At 30.0% G+C, this 20,457-nt stretch overlaps 1 protein-coding gene across 2 annotated transcripts in view; it reads left to right on the top strand.

Moving 5' to 3' along the window:
- Positions 1-20,457, top strand: part of LOC107453355 (uncharacterized) — a 42,226-nt gene that overhangs the window by 15,381 nt on the left and 6,388 nt on the right. Inside the window, exon 2 of one of the 2 annotated variants that reach the window (XM_016070147.3) lies at positions 9,961-10,418. In XM_016070147.3, the coding sequence (XP_015925633.2) occupies positions 9,961-10,418 (458 nt within the window). Of the gene's footprint in view, positions 1-9,960; positions 10,612-20,457 lie in introns of both variants that reach the window. The other variant, XM_016070146.3, reaches the window with a different exon arrangement.

Genomic DNA, 20,457 nt, shown 5'->3' with positions numbered 1-20,457 from the left:
TCATTAATGAACATTTTGTGTAAGTAGATTTGAAAAAAAAAATTGGCAGTGATAGCTTTAGATAGTTTTATTTGGCTGTCGATGCCATCATAAGCGTTAGAAATCAGATAAAAACATTCTTTTGAGAGAATAGTAAATTAAAACTATCGAATAATAAACCAAAATATTTCATAATAAAATCTTAAGTAATTATTCAATGAAATTTACTTTACTTTTTTTATTTTCGTGTTTAGCCAAAATTAATTCACAAATGTCTAATTGGTAGAAACAGAATGCTTGTTTCCTAATGTTCTGAAGAAAAATAAATACATTTTTGTTTTGTTTATTCATATGGAAGTGGCAGACATTTTCAGTTACCCCTAATATTTATTTAAATTTGGATACTCGGATACTATTGGATATTATTTCAATTTGGATACTTGCCTGACTCTTACAAATAAGCAGCTATTTTTAAGAGTCAAGCAAGGTTGGATATTTAACATTTTTGATTTCGCTGAAATTTTCAGGATATATTCTTTATGTAAAACTATTAGAAGTTTGTTTTTTTATTTTTGCAAGGAAATTTTTTTTTCTTGAAGCTTTGAGAAGGTGCGTCAAAGCTGCTGATTCTCTGAAATTTAGAGAGAAACACATCAATTTGCAAGTGGCAATGCTTCTTGTGAAACGAGACAATCACGACACTAACCCTGATTTTATATGTTCCTCTACGTTCACACTATCATGACATAAATACTTTCCGTGGACTTTTGTATCGAAGGTGAAAGATCATTCAATACTGAGACTTCGACTGTTAGAATCTACCAGTCTAAACGGTGAAGCACAAAGATATATAATTCGTTAAATGCATAATTCCATTAACATATGTGATACATATTTGACATGATTTTAAAATTGACCTTAGAGTAGCAAGAAACTGAAATTTTGCACAAATTTCAAGGTCATAAACAAGGTTATTATCAAGGTCATCAAATTTCAAAGTCAAGGGCTTTCGGTTTTAAGACAAGTAGGAAATTTGTTGGAAAAGAAGTATTGCAGAAACACAATGAATTTACAGGCCAATGGTTACAGATAATATAGCCCTAAAATTTGACACCTGAACTTGCGAATAAGAGAAAGAATTATGGGAATGCTTGTTTTAAAAAATGAGGCCCAATATCTGAAGTTCCACACTCACTTTTTCCTGAGATAATCAGCAATAACAATTCAGAACTTACATTTGAGGCAAGGGGGAGCCATCTGGACATATTGTTCCATTCTAATTTTTTTAACGAATAAAATCTCAATCATGTCGTTATAGTTAATAAATTAAAAGTTCGAAAAACTCTTACAAATAAATAGTGCAGTACATAGCTGTGCAAGCAAGCGAAGGTTTACATACTATGGATTTTTTAGGACTAATACATAACTTCCTAATTTTTTTAACACACTGCCCACCTTATAAGTCAAACATTTTTCAACTCCTTAGGTAAAAATTTCTTGAAAAAAAGTTTATTAAATAGTTTTGATGCAATGCAGTTATGATTTTCCGGTTATTTTATTGAAAATTCCTATTGACCAATAAATTTATATTTAAACTTTTATTTAGCCATTTTTTGCATCGAGGCCTTCACGTAAAAATTGTAAATATTTGTATACAATGGAATTCCTTGTATTATCTTTCAACTTTAATTAAATAATCAACTATATATTATCAATTTAGAAATTAAACTACATAGTTTTCATAAATCTTGAGAAAATAATGAATATAATTCGGTAAACCAGTGATCTTTCAATGTTTCTGGTAAATAAAGTGGTAGGTCAAACTTATTTAACAATCAATTCAAACAGTTTTAATTTATATGTCAACTGTAGAAAATTTTAATTTTATAGAAAAAAAGCATATGAAGAAAGTTTAATACCTTTTTAAGAAATGAAATTTGTTTTTTTAAGGAAAAAAAACGCGTTAAATCAAAAAGCATAATAACCCTTTAAGTCATTGGGCAATATTTTATGAGGTCCCACAAAATTTTCATTAAAATTATGGAGTCCCCACACCAAAAAGTGTAAGAAACTCTGGTATAGATAATAAAGATGAAAAAGAATCATCGTTACATAATTAGTAAAAGGTACTATACTTTACAATCGCAAATAATTATTTGCTGCGAACTTTATTGTATAAAATAACTTTCAAATGGGTTATTTTAAAAATCTAAAACTATTGTAAGATTATTTTCAAGGTGAATAAAATAAGAAAAATAATATTTAGTTAAATATTGAGAAAAAAGAAGTTTAAATTTCGAAAAGGAAAAAAAATTCCTCAAGTTTTCTTGTGCAAAAATTTTCCAGGGTAAAACAGCAAACTGTAATTAAGTCAGTAATTATTTTTTTTAAATAATTTCATACCAAATAATTGCTTGAATAACATTTATTGTATGTAGAGTTAAATATGTATTAGTTTTTCGATACAAAACAAACGAAATATTAATGTGCACTTGATATTTGAAATAATTTTCTTACGTAAATTGTACAAATTCATTGGAAAATCTTAACGCCCTCTGAAAGTTCTCCTGGGAAGTGGTAACACTCACATTGAGAACCGAGGATTTAATCAGAAAAGATTAATGAAATTAAAATCAACTTATAATTAACAATTTCAGAAAATTTTAATTCCTCATTCTGAGCATATTAACTGTTTTGAAATAGGAACTTTATTTCCAGCTTCAGGCCAGAACATAACGGAAAATTAAAATTTGTTAATAGTCATAACTATATTTATTTTATGTATCTTTTGTGAAATGATACAGATAGTTTCACAACTTCTCTTGGTTCTTTTTTAATTTTTTCTCGTTTACATCCAACTAAATGGTGTTAAACTTGATGTATCGGCTCAAGGGTAGTGACATATTGTTTCGGTGTATTTTTTTGAGCAGAATCAAATTAAACCTCAACCAAATCTATAGAATTATCAGTACACAAGTAATAAAAATTTGTATATATAAAAAGTACTGTTTTGCACTTCTGCATATTAAAGGGTTTGACATAACTATATAGACAAGAAATGCATTTGATCACAGGTATGCTAGAAATCAAATGAAATCGAAATCAAATTGATATAATTAATAGTTTTGAAGTTGTAAGAGTCAAAATGACTTAAAGTATAAAAAGTACAGTTTTTCTCTTACAACTACTATTTACACATACATTTCTATCTAGTCAGCCAAACTGTACACGAGAGTTCTTATATAGGAATGAAAAAACTCTAAAAGAGTATAAGTCAAAATTTATGCTGTTTTAAAATAAAATGTAAACTTTTCGTCGTATGAGTATAATTCTTAATTCGATACAGCATAAAATTAAACATACAAAAGTTAATTTGCTCAAAATAAGGTATGAAATATTTATCTGTTAATAATAAATTGACTTTTTCTCATTTATATTATTCTAAAAAATTCATATGATCCAAAATTCACTTATCTAAATAGCCCTGTTTTAGATTGTTGTTCACCTCGGGGGAACTCCAGATATTCATATTGATCCTCAAATTTCAGGGCCATAAAAAAACTGTCTTTCAATTTGTTTCTGGAATGGCGTCCTTTCCAACAAACTTGTCCAATAACCATGAAAAATTGTCTTCTGTTTCTTGCTAATACCCCTTCAGTCGGAATATTTTTATAGCTTCAAGATATTCCCTTCATTTGGAATATATCTTTTAGTTTCAAGATATCTCCTTCAGTCGGAATATGGCCTGTAGTTCAAAGTCATATCATTGCGTCGGAATATGCTTCAAGATATCTTATTCAGTTAAGCTTCAAGGTATCCCCTTTAGAAACAATAGCGTCTTCATCATACCAGATAAAACAAAAGTTTTTCTGATGATTATTAATTAAGTTAATACGGATTAAAAATTGGTGTTTACCGGACGTCATGTCCAAAGGGCTTAAGGCCATGCTAAATATATTCCACACATGTGTTTATTTTTTCAGCTACTACTCATTAGTTTGTATGCACAGATCTTTGTGGTTCACTGTTTGTACTAGTATATTTTGGTGGTCAAAGTATTAAAGCGACTCATTTCGACCTCTGACCTTTGAAGCAAAGGTCCACTGATAGTATGATGTGAATACAGTAGAAAATAAAATTATGATTTGTGCGTTGATTCACTCGTTTCAAAAAAAAGTATTTCCACTTGTAAATCGATGTGTTTTTCTCAAACTTCTTAAGTTTTGACCTCCCAACCACGAAAATAAAGAAAAAGAAACTTCGATAAAAAATTTAGCAAAAACGTATTAATTTTACATTATGTCTAATAGTTCTAAAGAAAATATCCTGAAGAAGAAACATGAAGAACATATCCTGAAAATCAAAAATATCAAGTATTCAAAACTGCCTGATCTGCCCGAAAAACACTGGCTCTTAATACTAATCTCAAAATGAAATTTTGTTTTAAAAACTGAATGAAAGATGTTTTATTTTTAAAGAATATTAAGGATGTTTTTATATATTTATCTTTTAAAAAATCCCATTATTTTCTTGTTAAATTCAATAATCATATATAGAGTTTACTGTTATGACCAACCTTACTATCTATTTCCAGGATCCTTGTCAAAAATGTAGCCTAAAAAGTGTTCACATGGGGAGTTGTAAATTAATATTTAACCAAGAAAAAGAGCAAATATTATATTTTTAATTATAAATTCATTTCATAATTTTGCTATAATAGTCAAAAATTTGAATTGTAAGATATGCGACTTTTAAAACATGTATCATCAAATGGATAAATACAAAACTGTGAAATAATTTCTTAATTTTAAATTTCAAAAAAACGAGTTTCTAAATTTTTAATTCCGGAGAATTTTAAAATTTTCATTTTTACAAGACTATAATCGACTTAGTTGTACTTATTTGTACAAGGAAGTCCGATCGTCGGCATCAAAGATTTGAGTTGTCACTTAATGTTTTCTGTACTTCTTTCACTAAAATTTTTTTTAATTACGGGATTAAGTGAAAATAAAGTTCCTTAAGTTTGTCATAAACTTTTGCTTTCAATTCATTCAAAACGATTCATGAACTCCCACTACTATGTTAAAAATTTTAGTGTATCTAAGCACCAAAAAATCAAATTTGGAGAAGTTTTTAAAATTGGATTTCTCAGGTACTATTCGACCGATTTCGCTCAAACTTTGTAGTTCGTCATGCAAAATTACATTCTTTAAAATGATGTAAACAATTGTGTACCTTCACAATTCAAATTTTTTCGACCATTAATAAATAAAATAACAAATATTTACCAAAAGTTATACCAAAAATTATTTTTTGCATGGTTTATCTTTAGATAAGGATTAGTGCAAAAGTTTTACAATTTGTTAAATAGTTCTCGATATATGGGGAAACACGCAAAAATTAAAACTAACATTAAGGGGTTCAAACTTTAAATTGCTCTCCTGACCAAACTATTGGGGCCATATTTCCCAGATTGTGGCTACCCCCTATATTTTGGGTGTCAGAAATCCGAATCCGTCGAAAAAAATGTCAGTCGTTTTGTTGAATTAGATGCCAACTGAAACCAGTAGTAGAATTCCAAGTGTAACAGAGGGGAAATCACACAGGCATTTTAACATAAAAAATGTATTAAATATATGTGAAAACAAAAAAATTGCGCAGTAATGTGCTACTTTAAGGTGCAATGTTTAATTAAATGGCATGATATTTCCCTGTAACTATTTGTCAAATTTGAAAAATGTCCCCTCTGTTACGTTGCATTTTTTGAAATTGATAAAAATGTGTAAAACAATTGATAAAAATGTGTGTTTTAAAACCCGAATTTCATACAGCACTCTAATTTTACCAGAATTTCTTTTCTCTGAGCATGTAAGCACTTCTCACATCAAATAGGTGAATCTCAGCCGGTAATGGGATTTCAAAAGTCATATAAGAAGATAATAGAATTTTTTAAACACTTTCAGTCCGTATTTAATCTGCAAATTGAAGTGTAATCCATCACAAAAGCATTGTACCATGAAATCTTTCCAAACTACTGAAAGATAAGTCAAGTAAAACAAAGTAAATATTTCTTCTCGGAGACTTCTTATAAGTTAATTCAATCGAAACTTAATTTTATGTTAATTCCTTTCCTGGCAATTAAAAAACGTAATAATAATCCTTAAGAGAAAAAAAATGCGAAAACACAAATTTATGAAGTATATATTTTAAGTTGCGTTTTAAATTTTTTTTGTGCAAACTAATGTATCTAAAAAAAATTATTTTTAACCTGTGTAAGATATTGTTTATATTTTATAATTAAAATATTTTTTCATCATGCAAAAATTAGAAAATATTTTTTCATAAATTCAGTTTTAGTAAGCGAGTTTTATAATAAGGTTCCGCAATTTAGTACCAGATTTATTTCAAATAAAAATAAAGGTCTAAACTTTCGACCGACTACCCCACTGAAACATTTTCAACGTCACAGACATTATCCTTTATATTTCAAAATAAAATTCATGTTTATTTAAAGGAAAATATGCTTTTGCGTCGTATTTTAATGAAAGCACTTATAAACTAAGAAAAATGAAGTCTCAGCCATGAAATATACTACATAGTAATTAGGAAATTTCATCATTTTATTAAAAAGCTGGCTGTTTAATTTTTGTCGAACAAAACCACCTTATTGAAATTGTATTATTATTATACAGTACAGATTAAGATTTGCAGTAGTTTCGTTACTTTTTAAATAAAAGCCCTTTTAAAAACACTTTTTTTTTCAATCGGTTATTTAAATATTGTTTTTATACAATATAGAATTTCATGATATGTCAAACAAATTGTTTACTAAAGATAGTATCAATGTAGTGTATCTGATAATTTATACTAGGGACTTAAATAAATCCACTATGTAAAATTAATGATTACATTTTGTTTTTAAATTTAACTTAATATAAATTCAGCTTAATCTAACATATATTTAGCAAAATTTGCAAATATAAAGAGCTTAAGAATGTTACATAAAAGGTTTAAGCTTAAATTTAAGTTTAATTTTATTGAAGCATACTTTATATAATTAATTCTGTAATAGAGTAGCAGAAAAATATCTTTATTTTTTGTCTTTTTATCTTCTCTTAATTCAGCTTTTTAATTTTTAATCAGGCCGACTGGCCAGTGTAGGGGGCAGGGAACTGTCCTTGCATCAGAAAGGTTCTGGGTTCGAATCCCGGGCAAGGCATGGATATTCTTTCCTTCTCTGTACTATCTGTCCTCACTGTGGGAGTGACGTTGGCCCACCTAATATGGTGTCCCTGAAAGAGAGGCCAACAAAATCACCCTGTATATGCCTGAATTAACGGATGTTAACACAGGTGGGCATTGGAAATTTAAAAAAAAATTTTTAATCAAAACAATTTTAAATTTTTTTTAAAAAGGTGAGTTTAGCGAAATGAAAAGAAAATTTAGATCGAAAAATAATCTAATTATCTTTAGATAGAAAAATAATCTGCAGTGTTTACTGCCGTGTCGGTGGATTTCTTCTACCAGGTATAAATTGTGTCAGTACTGTCAATTAGGCATATTACCACGATAATAACGAAAAGTCAAAACTAACGTTTTTTTTTCTTCTAATTTATCCTTATAAATTGATAAAGAACATAAAGTTCAAGTTTGACATTTCTATTTTGGTTGGAACGTGTTATTTTGCATTACTGTGAGTTAGTGTGATTAATCCTAGCTTTTCCGATAGTTACAAAATATTAAAGTAATCAAATTATCAAGTTACAAAGTAACTATTTTAGTCTTTCTTTAGAATCTGCTAAACACATGGTCAAAATTTGTGATTTCTCTCTTGTCAAAAATACATTACATATTTACCATTGCTGTCAATTAGGCAAATTACTCCTAATTACACCCTAAAATTACAAAATATCGAGATAAAATCTTTTAGTTTTTCTATTTATCTCATATGTTCTGAATATGTAACTTCTATCTTTGTGAAAACGTGTTATTTAAGTATTGCTGTTCATTTAGGTTAATTACCCCTAATTACCGCAATAATAAACAAATATCGATATAAACCTTTTCTTAGTTTTTTCTATTTATCTCATAAGTAACACATGAACCGCGATGACTCAGCGGATAGAGTGTTCGCCTTTCAATGAGGTGAACCGGGGTTCAATCCCGGCGATGGCTGATCGATACGAATTCCGCATCCGACTTGCACCGATCACAATGCTGCCGTGAAATATACTCAATGGTTGACGGATTATGGGTTAGAGTCCCCTTGCCGTCAGGCTAACCGTGGAAGGTTCTCGTGCTCTTCCTCTACATGTAACGCAAATGCGGGTTAGTTCCATCAAAAAGTCCTCCACGAAGGCAAATTTCACCTAATACTTGATCCAGGAGTTCCCTTGTCTTCAAGATTGGGTTCAAAATTACAAGGCTACGGAGTTGAACATTAGTAGTCGTAAACCCAAAAATTGGGTCGGCTGTTCAACGACGGTTATAAAATGAAATAAGTAGCACGTGTTTCAAATATAAGGCCTCCAACTTTTTTAAAAACATGTTATTTTGCATTACTGTATATTTTGGACCAATTATTCTGTATCCTGGTAATTTCAAAATATCGAAATGAAACTTTTTTTAGTTTTTCTTGATATCTGATAAGGAACCAAGTCTAATAAGGAACCCATTAACAGTATTTGAGATCTCTATCTTGACAAAATAGTCAAAGAGTGAAAGTAACAAGAAGAGGACCCTGTAATTATGTTTATTAAGAGAAAATATGATTGGTCAGATTTCGTAACCTAAAATATCTCCAAAACCTATAGTTATCATATTTAAAGTTAAATCCTCGAACTGTTCAAAAGATTGTACTAAGATTGCATCAAATCGTGCTTCGTTTTTTATTATGAGCTCATTACAACCAAAAAAAAAACAACAATAAATCACGAATTAATTGATTAGCACTTTCATCGTGACGGACGAGATAAGTCGTATTCCAGGAATATTTGGATGAGGTAAGGATGAGGTAACTCGTGTTCCGTGAGTATTTGTTGTGCACTAGGGATAAGAAAACTCGTCCTCTACATAAGGTTTAGTTATATTGTTTCAGCGTGCTCAGAACGAATTCTCAAACGAGTTTTAAAGAAATTTGCATTTTGTTTCATAGCACTATAGAAAATTCTTAGCTCAAAGGGTGGGACGTTGCTGCGACGAACGTGTTAAAACCTCTATTGAAATTATATTTTAAACAAGCAACTTTCAGATAAAACTTTTGAACGAGAAAAAGTTGGGGGTTTTTTAATTAAAGTTCTCTTGCTTTTATTTGTAATAGTAATTTTTTTTAAGTAGAATATGTTTTCAGTTCATTTATGTTGCAGATTTAGCTACGTGTAGTTTGAAAAGTTATCTTCAAATCTAAGCAAACAGGCAATACCTGAAGTTATTCATGACTCGATCTAATATTTTTGTGATTACACAGCAATATTAACTTTCGATAATTCAGACTCGATTTAAAGCTTTGAAAAATTACTAAGACTTAATATATCAGATGGCTACGGGAAGTAACTAAATTTATTTATTACTCGACCTAATATTTTAACGAGTACAGTGAAAAAAACTTCAGCTGCTTCTACGATAACTTGTGAATCAATCTATTATTTTTATAGTTATTTTGCTTTGAAACCCTGCTTTAATTTTTTTTCTTATTAAATTTATACATATTTCATTTCGATCCAATATTTTTATGATTACACAGCAATATTAACTTTCGCTTATTCAGACTCGATTTAAAGTTATGAAAAATTATTAAGACGTAATATGTCAGAAAGCTACGGCAAGTAACTGAATTTATTTATAACTCGACCTAATATTTTAATGAGTTCAGGGAAAATAACTTCACCTGCTTCTGCTATAACTTGTGAATCGATCTATTATTTTTATTGTTATTTTGCTTTAAAACACTATTTTAATTTTTTTTCCTATTAAATTCTTCAGGTTCAAATTGGAAACACAAATGGAGCAGCTCTACTACAACTACAACTCTCCCTTACGATGATGTACAATTGCAAGTTGAAGTTATTAACAATCACAAATCAGGCAAGAAGCCATCAACTATAACTGATGTACTAGGTGATCGTGTTAAACATCCTGATATAATCAGATCTTCAGCAGTGAGAGTTTTGGATGCCCCATCTCATTTAAAAACAACAATTAAACACAATAAAATCATAGTTATTCAAAAAAGGAATGATGAAAATTTAATCCAACAGCAAATACAAGCTAATGATATTAAAGGTAACTTTTCAGTTGCTCCAGTTATGGATCCTTGGTCAAATATTCCTATTCCGTCTCCCCCTTCTTGGACACCTAATAAAGACAGGCCTATCAAAAGTGGATCACCCGGTTATCCAAGCAAAGGAGGATTGTCAATTAATGGAGGATCACCTCAAACGGTACTTCCTAATTTGCCGTTCATGCCTTTTTTCAATTCACTTTTCAGTAAACCACTTTCACCTGCAGCTTTGAATACAGGTATGCAAGGTATAAAGGCTATGCAAGGGTTTCTACGAAATTCTCTTTTGGGAGCTATGTTCTGTTTTTTGCCGAGTGCCTTCATTGCACTAACCCTTACTGCAACTCAGAGAAGTAAGTTAACACAACATTCAGTTTTTTCCAGATATCATTGAGCAACAAATTTTCAAAAAACTCCTGCTTCTAAGATAGTTCTCAATGAATTTTTAACGGAACGAAAGTCATCATAGCGTGGGAGGAAGGGGGAAATCTAAGGATAATTTTTAATCATCGATCATCTTATCATTTGAAGTTAGAACAAAGATTTTTTTTACTTAAGTCTCTTTTTTTATAGTAATCTTGTTGATTTTATTCCCCCTTTACCAAGAAACAAGCTTAAATTTTTTTACTTGCGCAATTAGTTTTACTTTTATCTTTCTTAAAAATCAATTTACAATATACACTACCCTACAATAATGTAAAAGACACTTTCAATTCTTAATATTTATTTGAATATCTCAAGAAATGTAATTTTAAAAGAGCTTCTTACATCTTTTTTTTCTTCTTTTTTTTCTTTCTTTTTTTGGTTCATGCAAGTTTTCATACTTAGCATCAAAATTTAAATCATTCAGGGGTTTAAGGGACCAACTATAAATTCCAAAAAACAGGCATTTTTGGACACCCTATGCAGAAAGCCAAGAAATAAGCTCGTAATTTGTATCCGTTACTTTGGTTATTGCAGCATAATAATATTTGTGTTATACCTTTTACCCCTCTTAGTTTTCCTTTAAAATGCACAAACACTACGTCGAAAATTGCTTGAAACTTTTTACGTTTTTAAGAAATTTAAATCAGATTTTTTCCCATTAGTTGCCTATTACGATTCACTGCAAAATTATGAAAAAAATAATTTTAATTTTTTTCCGCGCATGCGCAGTACAAAAGAATTACTTTAAATATTCATATCTTGCTCATTTTTTTACAATTAATTTTTCAAATTTTAAAACAATAATTTTGTAATTAATTTTAAATTGCTCTAAAATTTGTTTTTTGATTTTACTGAATGTTTTTAAATTTGTAACAAAAAAAATATACCGCAAAAAAAAAATTTCTTTTATAAAAATGCTTATATCTCCATAAATGTTTAAACTAGATTTACGAAGTTTTACGTAGTTATTGCAAGTAACAACCAAAGTAATTGTTGCAAGTTATTGCTTGATTTTCTGTTCAAAAATACTTATTTTCTTTCGAAATTTATTGTCTGTCCCTTAAGCTCTTGAAAGCTTTAAACTTAATCGCAAAGTATGAATATCACATGAACTAAACGCTTCTAAAGTTACCAAATAGTTTTTCAAGTATTTCGTGAGAAATTCAAAAAAATATCGAAAACTGAAAGTGTCTCTTCCACTGTTGTAAGGTAGTGCTCACAGATTTATGGATTATTTGTTAATGAAACTTATACATCGTTCTACTTTAAACAATTTAAAAAATTCCTATACTGAATTATTATTATCAACTAGTTATAGAATCTTCTATTAGGGTATCATAACCGCAGTTCAAAAATCGATCTGTACTCTTATATAAAACTAAACTCAGTGGCTCGACAGCCCATACTGGGTCAAGGCCTACCGTGCCCATCTCAGTTTTCTTGACCTTGGGCTCTGGGTTGCAGGAGCAGATGTTCCGGTTAGGTGGTTAGCCGAACTCGAAACCCTCATTGCTTAGTTCCCAAGCAAGCTTGATACTCATTTATCGACCCACTGAAGGGATGAAAGGCTTAGTCAACCTTGCCCGGTCCGAGGATTGAACTCAGGACCTGTGGCACGGGAGCACAAAGCGCTACCACTCAGACACCGGGCGTCATACTGTTATATAGATCATGGATAATTTCGCTATTGTTTTAATCTAGCACAATTGCTTTCAAACTTAGCAGCAAAGTTAGGCTTCAATTAACTAGTATTAAGAGCGAATTATAATAAAAAGCTTTCTTAACAAAAAAAATTAAGGTGATTAGGTGAAAAATTAATTTAAAATACAGTTGCTCATTAAAATTCCGGAACCTTCTGCCTTACTACGTTGTACCGGTGCTTTCCGGTCCGGCTACACTCCTGAACACGAATATAACAACAACAACAATAAAAAATTTAATTGGCTACGCTTTTTTTACTACTTACGCATTGTTTATAAAGTGTAACTTGCACAGTACATATTAGAAACGTCTTAATAAGCTTCGAGCTTCCATACAGTGTATTTACCAATAAGTTTTTAATCGCATATGACAGAAAAGATTTTAAAAAATTGAGTTGTGAGAGATTTTCAGAGTATATTTTCCACAAATGCTTGCTGTGGTTATGTGAAAACTTCTTTCATCGACTTTGTATAGTACACTCTTTGAAAAATTCAACAAAATTCTCCCCACATAGAAAACAAAAAGTATAACCGGCATCACCGTTGAGCTTTCGGTGACTTCCACTTCTTTCCTTATTTCTCCTGGATACTGATTCTGGCGAGTATTTCTTCTGGGGGAATTACTCGTTATTTTGAACGGAGCAATCTATTCTGGTTAGACAATCCGATCTTTAAAGAGTGAATCTCATTCTAAGAACATGTTTCTTTTAATCTACGACCCGTTTCACGCTGATTCAGGGTTCGTCTCTCAAAGAGGTAACCCAAGTTCGAATCCCGGACATGGCTAGCCGATACGAATTCCGCTCCCAACTTTCACACACTGCTATTAATTTTAACTAAAATTGGATACTTTCAACGCCTCCCATAGAAGAAAGCCGTGCATCTCTTGCGTGACGTCATGAAGTGTAAGCAATGTAAGTTCGCTGTAGCCATAAAAATCTTCTTGCAGCTATCGCACATTTTGGTTAAGATTAAAACAATTGAAGCTAACCTATTAAATATATTTATGTCATTAGTTGATACATTTTTTTCATCAAAATAAGTGCACATTATTGTTGTTATGCTTACAAATGTCATTAAAACACATTGCGAAACTGAAAATAAAATACGATTATAACGTGTGTTACGTTAAGTGTTTCTGAACTGCTAGTATATGTTTATGTAACGTAGCGTGGCATGTGGTATGTGAGACAAAGAGAAGAACTTTTATTTTAAATTTATGCAAATAATTTTACTTAAAATGCATGCTAGTATGAAAGATATCTGAGCGTTGGTTTCTTCCAACTTTCTGCTGCTTTGAAAAAAAAATAAGTGGAATCATGGATCAGTGTGTATGCAAAAATTTTTATCGCAATGTTTTGAACCATTAGCACATGTTTATTATTCAAAATAGGCGCTCTTCCAAAATTAGTGTCATTTTTGCGTCATCACATGCTGGTATGAAAGATATCTGAGAGTTGGCTTTTTCCAATTTTTTGCTGCACGAAAAAAGAACTTTATTTATTAGAAAGTAGTGAACAGCGTGAAGCACTTTCACACCAACTGTACATTGTAAACATTCTACAAACGATATCAAAATTGTGCCAGAATTAGTATTTTAGGACGAGAAAATATTTAACATACGGTGTAAATGCACATGACTTTGAGCAAATTATTTTTCATTATAAGCGTTTTGGATTCAACAACACCTTTTAAATTGTACCTGAAAGATCAATTTAGTGCTCCTTCACTTAAGTATTTAACTGTAGCCAATTTCTTTTAATTAGTACCTTCTCTTAATTATTTGGATTGTTGGACATCAAATTCAGAGAAATAGTTTATAGAAACTGAATTTCTTGGCTCCAAATTTATATCCTCCAAATTCACGCAGCCAGCATTAATTTTTTCAAATGCTTTCTAAATGCTTCAAATGCTTTCTATCCGAATCAATAAATTTGATGCAGAAGACACAAAAAAAATAAACGGACCACACAGAATAACTTTTGATCTAACGATTGGATCTTCATGCTCTAGGACTCATCTTAATGTTCGAGGGGGTGACCTCAAATATGCTAATTAATTTGTGCAGATCATATTTTAAGTTACGAAATTAGACACAAAAACGTACTTTCTGTGAATAAAAGTACTTTTTTTTCCGACGGATTTGATTTTCTGAACCCCAAAATATAGGGGATAGCCGTAAACTGGGAAATATGTTTTCAATTAATTGGTCAGGAGAACAGTCCAAAGTTCGGACCCCCTTGATGTTAATTTTACTTTTTGCGTATTTCGCCAGATTTCGAAAAATTTCAGGCTCGTTGAAAAATTTTTACACTCAATAAAGAAATTCGTTCATCAAAGAAAGTTCTACGCAAGAGAAAAAATTATAACTTTTAGTAAATATTTATTATTTTTTATTATTTTATTCAATCATGGTCGAAAAAATTTTGAACTGTAAGGTATACAATTTTTTACATCATTTTAAAGAAAGAAATTTTGCGTGCCAAAATAAAAATTTGAGTGAAATCGGTCGAATAGTTCCTAAGAAATCGAATTTTAAAAAAGCCGTAAATTTAAAATTGAACAGATTTTATTTCAATTTTGTATTTTGCCATGTAAATTTACATTCTTTAAAATTTGCATTCTTTGCCTTACAATTCGAATTTTTTTTAACTGTTATTAAATTAAATAATAAATATTTTCTAATTTCTTTTATTTGCATGGAATTATCTTTGGACAAATGAATTTCATATTTGTGTGCAAAAATTTTTCGATTCGTTTAAAAGTTAAATACACAAAAAGTAAAATTAGCATTAAGGGGTCCAAATTTTAGATCGCTCTCCTGACCAAGCTATGAGGCCTATGTTTCTCAGATTGTGGTTATATTTTGGGGGTCAGAAATCCCAATCCATCAAAAAAGAAAATTAAGAAAAAATATAAATAAATAAAAATCATATGTTCATTCAAAGAAAGTACGTTTTTGTGCCTGATTTAGTAACTTAAAAGATCGTCTGCATTACCTAATTAGCATATTTGAGGTCACCCTCTCGAACCATTAAGATTGGGTTCTAGAACGTGAGTATCCGATCATTGGGTGAAAAGCAGGGTGATCCGTTTATTTATTTATTTTTTTGTGTACTGTAATTGGTAAAGAAGACAGCAAACATCATAAGAATATCGTTGTCAAGAATGTTGCATACTTTATGGATTGACTGAATTTTACAACTAATAATAATAATATTTAAGGAATACCCAATGCCTGAAAGTATCATATTTCAGCAGTCATATTTTCCAAAATTGTTCTTTTATACAGGGTGTTTCATATAGACTACTCTTAATGAGTCTTTTTAGACGCCTTATCACAGTAGAGAAGGGCGAATTTACTAAATATTAGAGGTTCGATTGTGGGAGGAACTATTATAAACACTTTAGAAACACTTTCAAGTTTCAGCCTCCAATTAAACTTGTTTTGATGATTGTTAAATTAGCCTTCCTGTACTGTAATTTGTCAGATTTTGATGAGCATTTCTGTCTCGCTTAAATATTAACCTAGCATACGTTCTTTTCATTTTTATAAGGACTCTAAAATTCATATTAAGGGAAGTCTCTTACGGAACATCTTGTATTTGCTGCAAGTTAATTAGAAATTTCCCATTTTGATGATAGATGCATTCACAAATGACGCTTATTTCTATTTTTGAGAAACATCTGTTCTACACAGGAACCTAATATTTTCATCATTTTAATTTATTTATGTTGAAAAGTATCATATTTAACTTTACGTGGGAAAAAAAGAATTCAGCCATAATCAAAGAGATTTGATAATTAAATACAGTTAAATAGTTGCGAAAAAAAATCTGCTAGATTATTGAATTATATTTGTACCAAAATATAAAACAAAACGTAGTAGTAAAGAAAGTAGTTAGAATTTTTTTTTTCATTCACTTTCAAAAATGCATCAATAATTGAGTTTTGAATTAACAAAATCTCAATGCTGAATAACTGTTTCTCTCAAGTCTAAAAAACTGCAAATTAGTGCAAACTTAAAAAATTATTGTTAGAATTTAAGCCGTGTTTAGAAAATGTTATCTTTAATGTAGAAAAAGACACCATACTGTATTTTATAACCGTAAGCTATTAAAATGCAAATATAATATTTTCCCCTTATTTTGACCAAAATTAAATAAAAATAATGAATAAAAAATATGTTTTCTGCGTGAAAGGGTTCTAAGAAGAAAGAGATGTCTGCTTCAAGAAGTTGTTCAATACGTCATCTCTTTGATGTTAATACAGCAGATATTACTTAGATAATACAAGCAGATATTAAGTAAATATCCGTCTATAGCTAATTTCTTAACAGACAAAACAAATAATAACAAAACATAACAAAAGTATTTGAGTATAAAAAGAAATATAAGCTTTGTTGACAACGTCAGATATGATTTGATGATGAAAAATTTATTAGCTAAATTATAATTAGTTATATTAATTTCTAGGTATTAAACATATTTTTATTTTAAATATTTCCTTTTTAAAAAGGCTTGCACAACTTTATGCGGATTAAAACATAAGTTTAGAGATGTTTTAAATTCAAAAAATGAATCAAAAGATGTTAAATATTCGCAAGGGTATTTGTGTTTCCCAAGCGATATGTTATAAATTCATATATANTATTGTATCAATAAAGCCAAAGCAAAATTTATTAATACAATAGTGTGAGGAGCACTCAAAAAAATTTTTTTTATAAAATAACTACATAAAAAAAGATCATAAAAAGTAAAAATAACATGTAAAAACAGATCATAAAATAAAAAGAAAAAACATTAAAAAGGGGGGGACTATAAAGAGAGTAGCAAAATCACTTATTGTAATTCACTTACTAATGATACTTATTGTTTTTCTTAACTTTCTTAGTATTTTCTTGTATTTATTTATTTATATATAAATATATACATATATATATATAATGAAAAGAGAAGATTATTAAAGCAAAATAAAAATAAAAAAAACAATTAAAAAATTCAATAAAGAGCCGGAAAAATATATAATCTTTTCATCAGCTCACACGATTATATCGGCGAAAAGGAGTGCTTTCTAATATTGTATCAAAATAGCCAAAGCAAAATATATCAATTATATAGTGTGAGGAGCCAGGGCTAAAGAGAATATTCTCTTTAGCCCTGAGCACTCAAAAAAAGTTTTGAAACAAAATAAAACACATTAAGTAATAAATATCACGTTAAAAAAAACAGAAAATAAAATGTATAGAAAAAGCAGAACGAAACACAAAACGAAATCTATAAAGCAAGTAGCGAATTCAAATGAACTTACAAGTACGGGAAAATTTTCAAGAATGATTTAAAATATTCTCGTAATAAGATTACCAGATAACAAAATTTTTTTTTAAATAATTTTCTTCTTCTCTTTTCATTATTCTGTAATTTTTTCCATGCTTAATCTATATTTTGAACTTATTTTATGAGTTCTCTACGCTTGCAGCTTATGCGCAGTAATTAAAACTTATTAATTTTCTTCATCTTTCTTTTTAATCCTTTTTGTATATATATATATAATTAGAAAACTAAAAAAATTTCTTTTCGACATTTGTATTTAGCAGGATCTATCGAGGTAACTAGTTGTAATTTAATTTATAAACGGTAATAATAAATAACACGTTTTTTCGAACTAGAATTCTCAAATTTAGACCAGATCTTCTTTACGTAATGACGTAAAAACAAAAAACTTTATATTTGTAATTACCGGGGTGAATCTCCTAGAAAAGGTCAGAGCACGGGTTACCATAAACAAGATATTTGATCCATTAGTTATCCAAACGTAATAACATCTTTCATATTTACTACCACTGCTCAGCTTAGTAGGCGGAACGTAGTGACATCTTATTTTTCATCCACTGCTCAGTTTATGTTTGTTAAGTCGAACTACTAAATTAATTGCTGCTGAGGCCTTCTTTTTCTAGGATTTGTTGGGTGAATAGAGGATATTTAACCTATTTGATAATAATGCTAAATAACACGAACAGAAATCTCAAATTTAAACCAAGTGTTCTTTTTGAGAAAAATAGAAAAATTAAAAACTAAAAAAGTTTCATACGGATATTTCTCATTATTGGAGTAATAGGCTAATTGACAGTAACTCGTTTTTACCAAGATAGAAGACTTTTGACCACATGTTTTTCATCAGATAAGGAGAAAAACTAACAAGATTTTATTTCAATTGTTGTTGCGTATGCCTCTTTAGGCAGAGGGGTGCAATTGTTCTTGTTTTCCAGTGGAGCCCTCTATGGCCAAGAAATCAACTTCTGCCACACTCATACGTCGCACCCGTTTATAGAGCGGACCCATTCATACATCCATTCATTCATCCACAGATTGTAATTTTGACTTGAATCAGAGAACAATCGATCTCCAATCCAGTACTCTCAGAGGTATTGATTTGTTATGGGAACATGGAGGACTTTGCGACTTGACAGATTAACGTGCGTCAGTCACCATTTACTACACTGGGAGTCTTCGGCCGGCGGGGTTCAAACCCACGAACTCTCGGACATGGGCCCAGCGCCCTACCAACCACGCTATCCCGGCCCATTTTATTTCAATATTTGTTACTATCTGAGTAACTAGGGATAATTACCCTAAGTGACAGTAATACTAAATTACACATTGCTATTAAGATGTAAGTGTTCAATTTTGGACAGTGGGTTCTTCGTCAGATTTAAAGGGAAAAAACAGTTTCAATTCGATACTTTGTAACAATCGGAAAAATTAGGGATAATAATTTATGAAAATAGTAAAACCAAGAACTTTTAATAGTAATCTTAGTAGTAATTGTACTTGTACTTTTTACTCGTTACTCTTAATTAAAGGTATTTTTAATCGTTACTTTTTAAAAGTAACATTCCCAGTAACATGAGCAAAACACTTTCAAATTCTGATACATATTTATTGTACAAGAATCTGTCTGTAACTCTACTTTTCCAGTATTCCAGTAATATGAAATTTCCGTCTTTCCATCTTTCAATTTCTTTAGGAAAGTTTTTTGGCGAAAAACTTAATCCACGAGTTTTGGAATTTTGCTATTAGCGAAATAGCTGAAACTCTAAACAAATATGGTGGATGGAATACACACTGAGCTATAGCAACTTTTGTCAAGTTGCTTTTTCTTTTCATTTTAAATTGCCATCTTCGTTGTTGTTTCTAATGACACTTGGACAAGCCAAACTCACCAGCTACTGGCCTTTTGCCAATTAAGTCCAGAACTTTTCGTTTGACAAAAAAGCAGGATCCCTGCCTATGGTACTGCTCAGCGACCAACTACAGGACTTTCGATTCCACAGATTTTCCGAACACGTATATGGGTGATTCTCACGAAACATGACAATTCACTGTCCCTTGCTCCAAGATCTAATACTATAATACTAAAAGAACTCTTTTTTAAAAAAAATTGATAACTAGCATTGCTGTTAGCATTTTAAAATGACTTTGCACTAGCATAGACTGTTTTGTATACTTAAAAAATTTAATTGAATACCAAAATGTCATTTTCCTGGCATGTCCCAAACATTATTTCCAACAATAACTAGCTTCAAAACTTCCCATACATTTTTCAAAATCTAATTTTTTTTATCTTATCCTATGTGAGCATTTCTAGAATATACGCAGAGGGTATTGTTCACTAAAACTTCGTTTGAAAAAAAAAATTTCTGTCAATAATTTGTTTGTCCCATGAAAATCTGTCATTTTCCTGGCTACTTTTATTTAGTGATTTATAACCAAAATAGATAGCGCCAGGAATCAATATCTTATGTTAAATAGATTGATAAGATACCCTCCTATCTGAACATGTCTTGTTTCATGAATAAAGAACCAATTTTCTGGCTCAAAATCTATTTCAAAAATTTTTTCAATGTGATTAGGTTTTTATACTGTCATTTTCCTGGCTTCTTGAAATCATTAATAACAAAAACTACATAGATTTATCTGAGTTATTTTAAGAAATACTGTTGTTTTCTGCAGAATATAAACGTCTTCGGCCAAGATATTAAATTAAAGTAAAGTTATATGCTATAAAATGGCG

The sequence above is a fragment of the Parasteatoda tepidariorum genome, chromosome X2 (assembly GCF_043381705.1).
Source record: "Parasteatoda tepidariorum isolate YZ-2023 chromosome X2, CAS_Ptep_4.0, whole genome shotgun sequence".
Taxonomy (NCBI): domain Eukaryota; kingdom Metazoa; phylum Arthropoda; class Arachnida; order Araneae; family Theridiidae; genus Parasteatoda; species Parasteatoda tepidariorum.
This window is presented reverse-complemented; position numbering and strand designations above follow the sequence as displayed.